General features: G+C 41.1%; 1 protein-coding gene across 2 annotated transcripts in view; it reads left to right on the top strand.

Annotated features, from left to right (window-relative positions):
* PDE7B (phosphodiesterase 7B) overlaps positions 1 to 15,239 on the top strand; it is a 183,351-nt gene extending 168,112 nt beyond the window's left edge. For both annotated transcript variants that reach the window (XM_065630675.1, XM_065630674.1), the window contains 5 exons: positions 2,131 to 2,222; positions 3,312 to 3,456; positions 5,460 to 5,556; positions 9,631 to 9,711; positions 10,276 to 15,239. In XM_065630675.1, coding sequence (XP_065486747.1) covers positions 2,131 to 2,222; positions 3,312 to 3,456; positions 5,460 to 5,556; positions 9,631 to 9,711; positions 10,276 to 10,493 — 633 coding nt within the window. In that variant the 3' untranslated portion in view covers positions 10,494 to 15,239. The remainder of the gene's footprint in view (positions 1 to 2,130; positions 2,223 to 3,311; positions 3,457 to 5,459; positions 5,557 to 9,630; positions 9,712 to 10,275) is intronic.
* The last annotated feature ends 1,252 nt before the right edge of the window (positions 15,240 to 16,491 follow it).

A 16,491-nucleotide genomic window follows, 5' to 3' on the forward strand; every position in this document is an offset into this window, starting at 1 on the left:
TTGAGGAAGGTGCTGCTGAGGCAGCTCATCCCAGCAAGTAGCGCTGCCATGCTGGAAGGGATGTGGGGGCACAGGGTGCTCCAGGGGGGATCCCCTCAGGATGTTTCGGGAGTGCAGTCATAGAATCATTTTGGTTGGAAAAGACCTTTAAGATCAAGTCCAACCATTAACCTAGCACTGTCAAGTCCACCTCTAAACCATGTCCCTAAGAACAGAGCGGGGCTGCAGGGACTGTGCACACAGGCACCGTTGTAAATGAGTGTGAGCGTTGCCAAAAGCCGAAGGTGGCAGTCAGGCAGGATTTGTGTAATTTATCATAGGATAGGAAGATGGCAGCCTGTGGACTTGGGGTAGCCGTTAGGACCAGGATTCATCTCTGAGATGAGGGAGGTGAAAAAAGGAAAAAAAAAATTTTGTTATGTCCTATTACATTCCCTTATTTTTCTTGGTCAGAGTGCAGGGCTGCAAAAGTCCACCCTGACGTATTTAGGCAAAAGGAGAAGGGGGGTGTTTAAGTTGGCTAATGAAGAGAATTGCTGTCTAATAATTTCGAGATTGCATAGCTGATCCTGAGTTCTAAGTCTGTCAACTCTTCCAAGAAAAAGGACTTAGTCTTTACATGGTTGGAAAGTTTCGAGGTTGGTTTTGATTTGGTTTGGTTTTTTTCTCCCGGTATCAGTGATTTCTATGAGGGGGAAGGGAAAAGGAAAAAAAAAAAGCAACATATCAGCAATTGTGTGAATTCAAAAGCAACAGAACATACTGCAGAAGATACTGTAATAGGAAATCAATCACATTCGCACTCTCACCTTTGCACTTATTTTGATCACAAAATTTCAAGAAAAATGCAAATTGGATTTTGGTTACTGGCAATGTTTAGTGTTTCAAGTCATTAAATATGACAGGATTACAAAGGAGGATGAGGAAGCCTTAATGAGAAAATACTGTTCAGCCCCTTTTGGAGAAGTATGCCTGATATCCAACAGGAAAGGCAGCACTGAGGCAGCTGCACCTCGGAGCTGTGGGGCTGTGCAGAGGGAGCCAGAGGTCAACAGTGCCTGGGGAGAAGGACTCTGACTCTAGTTTCCCAGTTGGCAGCGATGGGGTAGAGTCCTTGCTCTGCTCTGCTGCCTAGTTGTGTCTGGGGCTTTTTTAAATCCGGTGCTCATTTATGGAAAAAGCTATAAACTGCCCAAAACAGGGGTCAGATGCCAGAACTCCCCCGAGTGTCCTGTGCATGTTGTTGCGGATAACTGAGGACTCTGCCATTCTCTGGCGGGCTGCTCTGCTGGGCTGCTTCGCTGCAGCAAGCAGATGCTTTCGTGAACTAGAAGAACTGTGTTGGAGGTTTCTGAACAAGTGAGATTTCTGAGGTGTTCGGTGATAGAAAGTAGTCTGTGAACTAAAAGATGATGGGCAAATGCATTGTGTGTTAGGATAGTAATATAAAGTCATCGGACACAAGATACGCAATTTGTTGTAATTTACAGACAACCTAGAAAGCTGGATTTCTGTTCCCCCGGAATTTTTTCTGACCTAGCTTTGGTTCCACTTAGTTGAAAGCAAACAAACCAAAAGGACTGAAAATTTGTTGCAGACTAAGTTGCTGAAGCCTGCAGATGCTCCATGATACTGATACTCCTTTGCTTTCACCGAGCAGCTGCGGGCAGCTTCCAGTTCCCCGACTCCAATGGAAATTTGGCAGTTTAGTTTTCTTTTTCTTGTCAGCTCTGCATTTAAATTGTAGAAGCAGAGAAGTCAACCTGGGATCAGTAGGAGGTAAAAATATGACTTTGCACTAATGCTTTAATTCATTTGTTAATGAATCTGTTAGAATGCAAGCTACCTCCCACTCAGATGAGATTAGCTCCTCTGTTCACAGCAGGACTCAAAAACTGTAGAACAGGACTCTAGGGCTGACCTTAGCTAGGAAACTTAGAAGCACAAGGTCCTTAACTCTAGAAATCCAGACCAATTCCTCAGATCCAAAAGATGGCTAGAAAGCACAGATTTCAGGCTCATTTTGCAGCACTTCCAACCAGCTCTAAGCATCATTTAATATGGCAAATCTGCTTCTGTACCATGGATGCCTGCCTAATCCTTGAATTTATTCCTTTTATTTCTCCCTAGAATGTTTCAGTGCTAGAAAATCATCACTGGCGATCTACGGTAGGCATGCTTCGAGAGTCACGGCTCCTCGCCCATCTGCCCAAGGAGGTGACGTAAGTGTCTGCTGGAGGAAATGCATCACTCAAACTAGGCTATGGGTTCCTTCACTCCTCATAAAATGATGCTCAGAAAGAGGCCCAGGCTTCAGAGTAGGCTGACCTTCCTGCCCTCTCTTGGTGCCAGTATGAAATGACCAGACAAAGTTATACAGCAGTACTTCCTAAGACTTTGCTACTTCTGCAGCACAGGAATGGCCACTGTCAGCACCAGGAACACTGGGAGTCCCAGCAGGAATGGACCTTTTCAGATTCATTGCTGGCATTTTTCATTTTACATAGCACCAACCAAATATGGAAAGATTTAGTGATTCAAAAGCATGAAATAGAAAAGTGAAGGACTTGATAGAGTAGCATGGAGACTGCTTGGGTCTTCTACACCTGACTGAGAAGGTGTGGTTTAGTCTTCACTGTCTTTTTGGGTGAACAAAAAAAAAAACAAAAACAAAAACAACAAAAAAAAAAACAGCAACAGGAGCACCTTGCCAAAGTTGATGCTACCTTTTTACCTGCTGGTTTTGTGCAGTGTTACTCCTATCAAGGAGTGGAGGTGGAGCAAATGAACAGCCTGCAATACTAAGTTTTAGTTAAAGGTGACCTTATAAAGAGTATAAACAAATTACCTGGAAGTACTAAGCTTCATATCCCTCCAGAAATCCTTTGCATCAGCCCAACAACTTCAGTCCTGCTTCAAAGGACTTCAGTCCTTTACAACTTCAAATGCAGCTTTAAAGTTGTTGTATTCAGCACCCAGCTCTGAACAGCTGAAGTAAGATGTGAGCATTTTTCTAGATGCATCAGTGCTGTTATTTTGGAGTTTTTTTTACCTTTCTAGCACTTTTCAGAAGCTTTCAGAGCACCTATGACAACAAGTGTTTTTCTTCTACATTTTCTATTCCTCCTGAACCCATTTAGGCAGGTAGACCAGTTGTACCCTGCAAACCTCAGCAGACTGACCGAACAGACCAGACTGGATCCATAAAGCCAGAGGAAGCTTTGCACTAGCTATGATCCGTAGCAGGTTGTTTTGAGCTATTAATGTTCAATGGTTCCATGATTGAAGTGGCTTATTTTCCTTAATTGCAGACAAGACATCGAGCAGCAGTTGGGCTCCCTGATCTTGGCAACAGACATCAACAGGCAGAATGAGTTTCTGATCCGTCTGAAATCTCACCTTGACAATCAGGATTTGAGGCTGGAGGATGCACAAGACAGACATTTTATGCTTCAGGTAACTTGAAAAAACATTTTTCCGTGGTTGGTTTTTATTCATTTTTCAAGTCACAGTATTTCCTAGTATATGTTAGAATAGCATATGATAGCTTGTCTGGACATCAGCACTTCCTTACCTATCACCATAAACACTTTCCTTCAGCCACCTGGCATGTCAGGCAAGCATAAGGTGCCTCCAATATTTCCTTATGTAATTTCCTTGAGTTAAAAAGCTGTGAATGCAACAGATACAGGCAGGTCTCAAATGCTGAGAAATGAAGATAAGCTGTTAATTATTTTATTTCCAGACCACTGCTTGTCTTGCCAGGTAATGCTTCAATTATATTTTCTCTTCCGGCAAATGTCACTTCACCCGTGTTATTTCCCGCACCGTGCGGGAGAGCCCCCTTGTCAGTGTTCTTTCCAAGACAGCCTGACATCGGGTGCCCGAGTCCCATTCCTGTGATGGATGTTCAGAAACTGCCTCTGCAGAGACAGCTGTTGCCATGGAAGCAGGTGCTTCTTTGTCGGATCTGCCCAGCTGAGGAAGAAACCGTGCTTTATTTTAAAATCAAATAGATCCAAACTGGTTCTTCCACCTAAGCTGCTGTCGTTAACAGGCTCTTCAGAATAAACCTTTACCTATTAAAGCATTATTGTGATTAAAGTAGCTCCATATACATGCTTCTCTGGAGAAATGACATCAATTTTGCTCTTAAATACATAATGGAGTTTAAGTAATTGTCATCATTAATAAACCAAACATCTTCATGTTATCATTTTGTCAAGGTTATGGGAAAGGTGGAAGTTGCAAGGAAGGAAGTGCTGTTCTGTTACTTCTTCCCCCTCCAACAGCGTGGGAAATGTAGTAACCTGCGTGTCTGTCCTCCATCAAACACAGTCTTCTGTCAGATTCCTGCATGGAGCACGCAGGGCAGGGTAATGGGTTTATCATATTTCTGGACAGATCAGGCAAGAAAGTTGTGCAAATGCCAAAAGCACAGGAATTACAGATCTCAACTATGGCAAAAAGTCTCTTATGTGGTTTCTTAAAGACAGGAGCTAGGGCACAAACATGGTGAGATTTATCTGGTGGATTAGCTGTGGAAGAAGAAAAAAAAAAAAAAATCAAGAAATCTTGATTGATCAGGAGAAGTTAAAGAATGTTTGACAAGTCCTTGTAATAGACAGTAACACTAAGGCTAATCAATTTAATCCAGAGAGAAAAGTGACTTGGAGACCTCCCTCCTCCAGTTCATCGGTCTGACTTTATACAGGAAATATTTCTGTTTTCCTCCCAGGTGCCAGAATGATTTCTGACCCGTGTCAGGCTAACTGACTGTGTTCAATCTGTGAAGAAACGAGGCACATGACATCTTGTTCCAAGGCAGTAAGGCAGACAGGCCACTACATCGTTTACTTTTCTGAAGCAGTTACTTGATTTTAAAAACCTCTCGCCGTCCTGTACTCATTCCCCTGCAAAACACTTAAAAGTACTAGTTAACTAAGTGAAACCAAGCCGGGGCAGTGTGGAGAGCCCTGCGCTTAGCTTTGTAAACAGAAATCTGCAGACATTAAGATGAAGTGTAACTGAAGTGAGATGCGAGGTCACTCACTGAGACCACAGAGAAACGATGCCCAAATAGTCCTACACCAGCTTGGCTCTTCCTTGTCATCAGCCATGGATGCTGAGCCAGGCAGTCAGCAGGAGCCAGCCTGAGGCTTTTGTTGGCTTATTGCTTGCAAGGAGTATCCAAAAGACTTTGCAGCCTTGGAATTTGGCCCTCCTCTTGTTCTCACTACGGTAACGCAGCGGGCTGAATGGAAGTTTTGTTTGCGGCTTAAATGAATGTTCTTTCCTCAAAAGGCATATTTGGGTGAGGCTGGCTCTCTAAAACGTGATCTTAACCCTTCCCAACATTGCTGGTGAGGCCTGCAAGTTTCATGGCTGCAGATTTGTTGCTGAAGCACTGCTAGACAGTAATTTCTTTTCTCACTGCTACTTTTCTTCTTTGCTTTCAGATTGCACTCAAGTGTGCTGACATTTGCAACCCTTGCCGGCTCTGGGACCTGAGCAAACAGTGGAGTGAGCGGGTCTGCGAAGAGTTTTACCGACAAGGTCAGCCCCGTCGTGCGCAGCCGGTTCCCTTTCACCTTGGCCTTCCAGGCTCTTAGTGTGGTGAGACAGAGGTAGCGTTCAGCCTGCGCGCTTTGCCTTGGAATGTCCCTCAAGAATGATCTGTTGCAGAGATGCTCTGCCTCATTTGAAAAGGAAGGGATAGAAGAGCGGCAAGTGGTTTTTTGCCCTCGCTGCTCCTGTAGCAGCATCAGGCAGGAGGGAGGCTTCTGCAGTGCCTCAGCGCTTGAATTCGGCTGGAGAGCCCGCGGCTGGATTCTTCTATGAGAACCCTCCAGTCACCATTAGCTCTTCTGAGCTGGAACAGTGCCAAGGCTACACTGCACCAAAATCCTACCGCTCTCCACTGTGTTTTATCTCGCTTTTCACACTCCCACGACAACTCTGATGGGAGCCTTACCCTCGCTGTTTCCCAAATATGACACATTCTTCTGCCTACAAATGCAGAGAAAGGATTCAAACGCGGTTCCCAGCACGCCGAGCTCTTCTAATGCTGTTGAAAGGGCCAAAGTAGGCAATCCAAAGCTCAGCTTAGGACCTATTGCAAATGTTTTCAAACCCCTGCAGAGAGTGCAGTCAGGCAGGGTTTTTTAAACACAGTAATTACACCATTTGGCTCTATCTGCATAGGCAAGGTCATGCTGTGCTACAACACAGGGTGCAGCAGAGTTTAATCACTGCTACATTCTTTGTTCGGAGCATCCCAAGAGCCGAAGGCAAGTGGTATAAACACTGGAAGAGCACACAATGAAGCTCTCAATCCATTGAAAATTCTGTACTACAAAATTAAGCCACATTCGAGCTGGTACCTAGTACAGTTAGTCCATAGCATTAACAAACAAGGACAAATAGGTCAGCAGGTTAATTCCCACCCACTGTCAGCTTAAGCTGGTGAAATGTCTTTGATGGTTTTGAAGGAACATAACCAACTTGTTGGATGCAGGTTTAGGTTAGATGTATAGTCAAGGCATAATCAATACTCAACACATGAGGACAGGGCCCCAGTTGAGTGATACCTCACCTTTAGTGTATTGAGGGACTATGCTGAGAAAGACAGCACTCTCAGCTCTTATAAACATAAGGTTTTTCCGCAAGACTCAAGAATTATTAGTATAACATCTAAAATAGACTTCTGAAAGGGGACACTGGAGCATACGAGACCAGTTAGAAGCATAACAGGGAGGAAAAGGGCATTTCCTGTGGGAGGATGTACAGACACTGACTGGTCTGACTGTCACTGGTGGCTGTATAGTCCTGGTAAGTGATAGAAAAAATATTAACTACCATGTATTTAGATACCATTATCACTTAAGAATGTTATTACAGACCTCTCTACTTCCTTACATATGCTGCTGAGTCTTGAACATATTTTTTGTCACTAAGGTTAGCATTTGAAAACCATAGCTTTTATGCTTTTTTACCATACATGAGGCAGATAAATAATATCATAATTAGTGCCATGTTTAATCTTCCACCTGTAATGCATACAAAGTTTAAGAATGTTTGTACCAAGTGTTTCTAATGCCATTTTAATAGACTCAGATCTTGATCTTCCAGTCATCTGGTGCATCTACACTACATCTATTAGCAAATAAAATACACAACTCAGGTACATTTCAGGGAGCACCTGATGCCTACAGCAGCTCCTAACATGAACTTTTCCTAGAAAAAACTTCAACTTGTTCTTAGATAGGTATTTTAAAAGTCAAATAGGAATACAGGGTAAATAATAATACAACTTGATTTGTTTACATGAAACTGGAACTGGCAAGAAATTAGTTTAAGAAAATGGCTAATGTTTAAGCAACATTAATGATCGGTTTCTCTGGAGACATTTTAGAATTGCTTAGAAGGTTTTTCCCTAGCATGAGGGTTCTCAGCAACTAATTAATGCAGTTACTTTTATAACAACTTGAAACATGAAAATTGACCGTCATTTAAGTTCTTACTGTGCGAAAGAAAATCTTATTTTTGTGAATTAGATGACTTGTCAAAGATAGGAACATGTTGATACACTTCAAGCCAGGCAGATCAACCATTTTCAATCAGGGATACCTGTAGAGAGGACATCACCGGAGATAGACATTTGGTTTTTGGTCAGAGATTTTTTGAGGGGGGTAGAGGGGAAGAAGAGAATAGACAAATCACGCATTTGAACACATGATAAACTTATTTTGGCTCAGTTTTGCTGAATTGTTCCTTTTGGTTGTTTGTGAAGCTAAAAATAATTCCCTGGTATTTTCTAATATCTAATTAAAACTGAAAATATTCCCCTCGCTTGCATTTAAGAAGCAATTGCATGCTGCAGAGAGAAGAAAAGCAAAGCTTAAAAATGCACAGAGTATTTTATATGGGGCTACAGAGCCTGAGTGGCACAATAGCATTTAAGTCAAAACTGTCTATTAGTGGGGAAAAAAAAGAGCTTTTAAACAAAAGCACTGGATTTAAAGCAAAGTGTTTCTTTTTGGGTTGAATATAACATCTTGTCTGATCTAGCAGGTCAGTCTTTCTTACAGGAATGTTTCTTGTACCCACCCCTCACTGCATCCTTATTAGCAAATCAAATGTACAAAGCATTATTGCCTGAGGGCAAGTGTGCAGCTTGGCGTGCACACAGCTCGTCTCCCTTCCCTTCAGATAGGAAAGGGCCTGCACCTCATGCAGTGACCGAGACTGTACCCTGGCAGTGCCTCGGAGAAGGAGAAAAATCACAAGGATGAATGCGTTGCACTCGCAGAGTGTTTGTTTAAAAAACCAAACAAAACAAAAAGAAAACCGCCACCTTCACACTAATTGCATGGGAACATGCAATCTCTCCAGCAGGACAGGGTGTTGCTATCTGGATGAGACTCCCTGACCTGTTTTCTGCTGAATTCTTATATCCAACTGGCCTGTGGCCCTCTGTGACCACTCCAGCATATGCATGATCATGGCTATTGATTGTCTTCAACTACATAAAAACCATCTCCTAACTGTCTTACCTATGTACAGAAGACGGTCTTGCGTGACCATTTCTGCATCAGTTGTTTCCACTGACTGTTCATAAGCATCTTCTTGATGCCAAATTGGGTCAATTCTGCAGCAGGAACAGTCTGAGGTGGCATCTGGAGTGAGCAGATCCTCCACTCAGGCTGTTCTTCAACGATTTGAAACAGACCCCAGGGCCCGTCACAGCAGGAGCTGCCTGTAGGAGCTTTCAGGGCCATCCCAGATTTGCACCTGCAGACCTCTTGTTCCACTTAGTGAAATACTGTGCTGTGAAGGTGACCAGGAGTTTGGTCAATCTTTCCGTTTCAAGTCTGTTTGCTGTCCTGTCATTCCTGTGCAGATGATTCTGGGGACTTCCCAGACCACCCAGGGAGTTAGAGATTTAACTTCAGCGCAGAAGCACAGGCATAGCCCTAATACCCAGCTACACCACAATTAGAAGACGAACTTAGTTTCCGCCTTTTTCTGCGTTTATAGCTTGAACTCCATAGCGCTTGACACGTGAACCTGTGTTACCCAAGCCCACGCTCTGGCCTTTATTAGTTTTTTAGTGCAGACACAGCTGCCAACTTGCCAGGTTCCATCACGCTGCCCTTTAACAGCAATTTCCACAAGCAGATGGGAGCAACTCACACTACAGTGCTAATGGAGATACATTTCTTCTAAAATGTATATTCTGCAGTTTTCTAATAGAAGACGTTTGAACAGTGAGTAGATGAACTAGAGTGTCTTAAAAGGCTTTCATGTGAGAGAAGCTATTTTAAAAAGTAAGATCCTCAGAACATGCAAGTGCTCAGATTGAATATTCATTCCAAAGTCACCTTTCGTTACGTTTTCTTTGTATGCATAATCAGTGTCCCTGATACCTAAAAAAAAGAGTTCAAAAAATGAAGGTATTTAGACATTTAACATGGTCGTCATTGGTGCAAGAGTCCCAACTGCTCAAATCCACACAGTTGCAGTCACTGTAAGAGTCTGGCATAGGTATGGAGAGAAGAATTAAGTGGCAGCAAATTATTTTATTTTCTCTTCTTTTTTTTTTTTGTTTTTTTTTTTTTGTTTTTTTAGGTGACCTGGAACAAAAATTTGAACTGGAAATAAGCCCTCTTTGTAATCAACAGAAGGATACAATACCAAGCATACAGATTGGTAAGTATGAGTTTCATTCTCTTCTCGCCATGTTTATCTTAGTATGGCACAAATGCAAAGAGAAACTTCTCTCTTTTGCTTTTTTTTTCTTCCCCTCCAATCTAGTTGTTTTAACAGTAAGAACGGTAGGTATCGTAAGAGTCACCATTCACATTCTAAATTAAAATGTTCAAAAAGAAAACCATCTAAGCCAAATAGTCAATAGAAAGACAAAGGAGTCATTGCATAGAGAAAAAAGGGGTCATTTTAGTATCTGCAGAGAAAAATTGCAGCCAACATGTGTGATTACACACCAGTTACTTTCTAGTCTGAAATCTCGTCAGAGAAGGATGCTGTCTCTTACAGGTTTTACTGTTGGGCATATAGACAGAGCCACATCTTGTTATGTACACTAGTGAAAAGCTGTGCGTTTCAAAAGGGGTTGATGGCTGCTTGAGGCATTGCTGTTATTTCTCATCAGGGTTTTTGCCACTCAAATTGCTGCATTCTCTCAAGACATTCTGGGACAATGCACTCCTGGAATTAATTTGTTGCTCACCTGCTGTCCTTTGTGTGTTTCCGCAGGGTTCATGACGTACATCGTAGAGCCGCTCTTTGAGAGGTGGGCCCAGTTTACAGGCGATACCCCTCTATCTGAAAATATGCTAAACCATCTCAGGAGGAACAAGGCCAAGTGGAGGAGTTTGCTCCACAAGCAACACAGCAGTAGTAGGAGCAATGACCACTCAGGTCAAGTGACTGGCAGCCAAGAACAGACTTATAATGAAGAAGAGACTCCTTAGTGGCAGCTTTGCACTTTTCCTTATAGCACTGCTATCTCTGTCTTGATCACAGCAGCAAACAAAATCCCGGGAAGCGAGGAGCCTGTCGTCAAGGCTGTGAAAAGGGGGGAAATGGCAAAGCAGAAGCTGGAAGGGTCCTCGCAAAGAAGCCCACGGGTCTGCTGGGTTCGTTTCTGGATCTGCTTCACGCTCCTCTCCCCTCTCTTCGTTCTGCGCATGCCTGATGCCATTCGTCACTTCTGGTCGTGAACTGCCTGGACGCAGAGTCCCAGCCAGCAGTACTGAAGCTGGGCCGGTTTTGGCTGCCAGGAAGCAGGGGAGATGCCTGAGAGAGCAGGGGAGAGAGAGGCGCTCTTGGTTATATATTCATTTACCACGAGTCATACTGTGACATACGCATATCAGCCCAGAGCGCCATACGCTTTCCAGGCGGGCAGCTGGGCTGCACATTAAACCACCAGCATCTTCAGCATCCAGAGGACACTGGCTGAGTGAGATAGCACTCGCAGAGGGCAGAGAGAGTCTGGTTATTTTAGTAATTAAAACAAAAACCTTTTTAACTTTTGTATTCTGTGCACTAAACAACAGATCTATAAACCCTGGACTGAAGTTGCTCTCCGTATACACAACTCCAGTGTAACAAGGCGCATTTTGGTAATCATTTTTATGCCACTTTGGATAAAAGATGGGTATCTTCTCATTGCAAGGAACAGTATTCCCTCGCAAATGAAAGGGAAGGTGTTGTACAGTCTAAACCTTTGAAACACGAACAGATCTATCTTTTGAGTACTGTTTCAAGTAACATGTTTATATTCATTTGTGTACATTTTCTGTAAATACAAAGCGCTACTGATTCCCATGCCAAAATACTGGAGTACTGTGGGATTGCTACCTGTAAAAACATTGGCACTGTGAACAGAATACTGTTAGTTTTAATACAAGAGAAAGCATTTGTAAATACAGTATAGAGTTTATTAATATACTCCATTGTTTGTGGATAAAAGCCTTAACTTCTAGCATCCTTCATCTTCTGATAGCTGCCAAAATCATACGATCACAAGATATGATTCTGAACTGCCTTTCCACTATCCAAGGTGTTTTAAAGGTCATTAAGGAATTAAGTCTGACAGGATAACTTCTTGAAAACTTCAAGCACATTCCACATGGGTCCGTGTTGTTAATCCATGGCACCTTGCACATTCAGTCTAGGCAAATGCTTCACAGAACCTGAAGTTTTAAGTTCAAAAACAAACAAAACCCACAGCAACACCGCATAATTTGACAGTTCAACCTGACTACCATTTATTCAAGTGTGTGAATTTTTGTTAAATAGCTTAGTGATCTACAAAGCACGACATTCTAATAGTTCTGGAGTCCAATTGTTTTGTTGAGTGATGTTGCAGTGTAGCTGATTTTTTTCCCCCACATTCCCTCCTTAGCCAGGATCAAAACACATTTGTATTTTTCTTTTCATTGGAAAAAAAATACTTCAATTGACTTTTAGATCAGTCTCACTCAATGAAGGAAAAAATGTGTTGTAGTCAGGCTATTAAGAAAAATCCTCTTATCGTAGTAGCTGAGGAATTTTCTACGGTCTCATGTTTGTGAAAGATACATGGCCTTATCTATGCCATAAACAAGTCAAGTTCTATAAAGACTATCCAAACTGAGGTTAAGTTCCCATCATTTCAATGAGATCGTATTCTCAGACTGTATTGCACCAATGTGATTGTCCCCTTCTTCTCTGCCCCTAGAAAAATTAATTGCATTGAGGTAAAGTATAATGTTGTTGTAAACTCCCAGTACATCAAATTGGTATAGATGTTTTCGAAGAGAACTAGCAGATATGGCCATATAATCATGTTTGGATGTGAATACCTTGGAGAGGCCAACAAAGAGCGAGCTGTTTAAGTTGGTGTTTGAGAAAGAATATTTACTCATAAAAGCGCAAGGGGAGATATGATAGAATTTTTCTCAGTTACGGGGAATATTGACTTGATTAGCTAAAGTGTTCATGTTCATATGGTGACTAATATGTTTAAAGGAAAATAAAAAGCATAAGTTTTAGTAAAGGATGTGTTACTCTACTAATTCATTGGACATGTATCTGCAGAGAAAAAGACTGAAACCCGGTGAAGTAGGAAGGTGGAAATCACTGTGAGAACACAAAGCATCCTGAGAATGGTGTTTTTCTTCTGCTCTAGTGTTTCATAAGCTATACGCAGTAAAAAAAACATTCTTCTTCCTCTTCTAAATGAGACTCACATATTAGCAGTACCATAACAAGCAAAGAGAGAGAGTTGTAGTAAAATAAAATTATTTCTGACTACAGACCGTAAATCTCTTTTTAACCACCCAGTGCTGGAGGTGGGAGCATCACCACTTTGCTGCTTTTTAGGTCTATCTTTCCTTCTGACAGATTTAGGACAATTATTAGGACATTACATGAGCAGTGTAATGTGCTGCTTAGAAGCACTTAAGTACACACAAAGGGATATAATTTCTCTTGTTTTGCCTTTTTACTAGGAAATGGAAGTCATTTTCCATCTAGTTCAAAGACTTTTTTTAATGTTCCAAAGTTTATCTAAACTCTGTGTCTAGCAGCATAAAAGGGTCTTGACAGACACGTTGTTGAGCTGTTTCTGAGGAGCTTCCAGAAAACAGGTCCCACAGGAGAGCTTAGGTACAAATCAAGTTCTGTTACAGCTACAATAGAACCAAGACCTTTTCTCTAACTGGAGCCTACAGAGTCCATTACAAGTTTGCTCTTACCAGGTTAAAACTTCCCAGCTTTGAAAAGCTGCTCTTAAAATGAACAGGTTGTGGGGGGTTTTGGTGCACTGAGCATACCTGCTAGACTTCAATCACCTTGTCTAATGAAACAATGCTTGAAATAGGTTCAGGGGGGCTCCACAAATGCTTCTGTACCCAGAAGCCAAACCCTTTACACAAGTTCGGGTCAGGGCTGGTTTGCCTCAGGTGCTCTAGACAAACATAAGCTGAAAAGTTGGGCTCTGGCAGCAGGTGCTTGGCAGCCAGACCCGCTGGGGTCTGTCATGCAAAATGCTACCCTTTAATTTCCCATAGAAGAAGCCAAACTGCACCCCATACAGCCAATCCCACAGCACCAGTGCTCAGCAAATGCAGTTGAGATACGTATTTGGTATTCTCTAGTTTGGAGGACATTTCTGCACTGCGGTTTCTCCCCAGGATGCCAAGAGAATGCTAGACGCACAGAAAAACATCTACGCAGATAATACAGATTTCTGTCATGTCAGACCTGTTAGCCACTTTACAGAAAGCCCTTGTAAATTATTTTTCTTTCTTATTATACCAGTGCAGCTAAAAGATTCTGAAGTTTTAAACCTGAGATTTTTAATACAAGGAAAGAAGCAGAAAGCTGCTAAAAGTAGGAGTTTAAATGCTTTTATGCCCCACAAATACAATTTATTTGGCTAAACCCTAGTTTCTTTAAATGCAGATTTCGTGCCGTCAAAGAGGCAAGTTCTATGTAAATAACAACAGTAACAATGATAATAAAAGAAAGTGGTGATAAGTGAAACTTTCAGGCTGGTTAAAATAATGCGTACATATGCATTTTCATTAAGATTTTACCTACCTTTGGGTTTTTAAGGGTCAGTGTTCCAGCCACCAGCCAAAAGGGGAAAAAGGGGACTATTGAAAATGTGTACCTTTGAAAAACAGGAACAGAGAGAAAAGTAGCTGAAATTAAGTAGAGTCTATGGAGGAAAAAAAACCCCACATGATCAGTAGTTGTATCTAACCTAATCTACCATATGGGTCACTTATTTTTGTATAAACTGTTGGTTTTCATGAAGAAAATGTAAGTCTCCTGAATGATCAGTAAGAAGGCTGCTACCACAGTAAATGAGATGATCCTGTTTTTCACACTTCATAGCTATCTCACCAGCTTTTCCAATCTGTGGTTGAAATTTCTATTAAAAGTTTCCAAGAAAACAGAACACATACCGGCCCTTCCAAATGGACTCTCCTGGGAAAGGAGAAACACTCAAGTAGTTATAATGTTATTTTCAGGTATCAGTCAGGGTACCAGCCATGATTCATAGTCTTCTATTTTAAGTCAGTCAGCTGAGTTGTCCATAATGTACTCCCATTTGCCTCCTGATGCCACTGCCACCATCCCCTCTCATGGCCCACCAAAAAAAAAAAAAAAAAAAAAAAAAAAAAAAAAAAAATCAATACTTAAATTTGAATTAAGATCCTGCAAATCAAAAAAAGCCACCTGAAAACACAAACAAAAACCCAAGGCAAGCTTCATGCCATGAACATGTATGCAAATTACTTTGATTGGTGCAAATTATTATCCTATTGTTTGTTTCTATAATCCATTCAATATTTTAGGTACATAAACTTTAAGTGCAGAGCATAAGTTTGACTTGGATGTAAAATATATTCTGCTTATCTTTGAATTCAAGATTGTATATGTCATGTTTATTGTAAAGCATTTTATATATACATATTCATATATCTTATACAACTCTATGGGCCAAACACTGGTCCCACCAGCTTCACCGGGACCAAGAATCAGCCCCCATATGTGCGTATATATGCCATATGCATCATTCTGAAAGGAAGCACTAGGTTGTGTGAAAATGCTGTGACTGCTATGCAGTAATGCCAAGAGACTTAACTGTATCTTTTTTAACATACTGCTGTAAGTATTCATCATGTCAAAGAACGACAACTAATAAAATAAGAAAAAAAAAAAAAGAATGAAGTGTCTAAAGTTCTGTTGTAGAGCAAGTTGATTGAAAGCATCTCCTTAGTTTGCAGAAGATATTCTGGTTTGACAAGGCAGCAAAAGTCCTGCTGCATCCATCCTCCCACCGCCTCTCCTTCCAACCAACAAAATAATCACTTTCCTAGGGCACTGTTTCTGAGAAGAACCTTTATCTAAATTTACCTTTAGCCTTGCTGTAGGAATTTAAATGGAGTTACCAGCAAAGAAAGTCTTTCCCTATATTTCTCCTAAGCATGTAGTAGAAGAATTTTCATACCCTAGGGAAAACATTTCTCTGTTTAAGTATTTCAAGAAGAGGGAGTTGTCTTTTACTATTGTTTGAGTTCCAGTAACTACTTCTCCTTAATATCATTGGTCAGTTCTAATCTCCATTTTCTCATTTCTCAGTTGCAGACCATGTTATGATATGTGCAATATGACAAAGGTTTGTAACATTTAATTGAAAATATGGGAAGTATTGACATTCTAGACTGATAAGTATTTCTAAGTGAGAAATACTTGTCATCACTGATGGATGTTTGTCACTGCAGAGACTCTTCTTCTTGACTTTGACACATTTCTAAAGGCCAAACTTGTACCTCAAAGTCTTCAGTACCAACATTCGTATTGTTTGTGCAGTGCAAACACTACAGTTGAACTTAATATAGGAGCTGGAAATATATTGTTTCAATGTTATTTAGCCAACATGTCAAGTTTACTTTCTTAAAATAAAAAAACCTCCTTCAGAATCATAATAAAAAGTGTTTTAATGTGTTCCTCACACACAAGCTGAATTGCAGAATGGATTCTAGAATGAATATAGGACCAGTATAGGTCCTATATATGGATGGACTTGTGATGATTTCTCCAAGAGAAGTTTTACATAGTCAGCATTGGTAAATAACTCACAATTTTCCACAATGGATTTAGCTGTATGTGAAAATAACACTGCTACGGCAAGACATCTTCCTACTCTGCACAGGCAGTGTATGTATGGATGCTAGTGTTTAGTCATTCGAAACAAATAACAAGTTGAAACGAAATCACTGAACAATGAAAAAAAAAATAATAATATGGCAATTTTTTTGTCCTGGCCAAAGACTAAGCTGTAGTTTAAAGCTCAGGCAGAGAATCTTGGCAATATAACTATTCATTAAGAAAAGAAGCAATACAGTATACATGTGACAAACAAACATTTAGGTGACAGACACTCCTTTTCCCTAAAGGTGAGGAAGG

This window comes from Caloenas nicobarica, chromosome 3, assembly GCF_036013445.1.
Source record: "Caloenas nicobarica isolate bCalNic1 chromosome 3, bCalNic1.hap1, whole genome shotgun sequence".
NCBI classification, from domain to species: domain Eukaryota; kingdom Metazoa; phylum Chordata; class Aves; order Columbiformes; family Columbidae; genus Caloenas; species Caloenas nicobarica.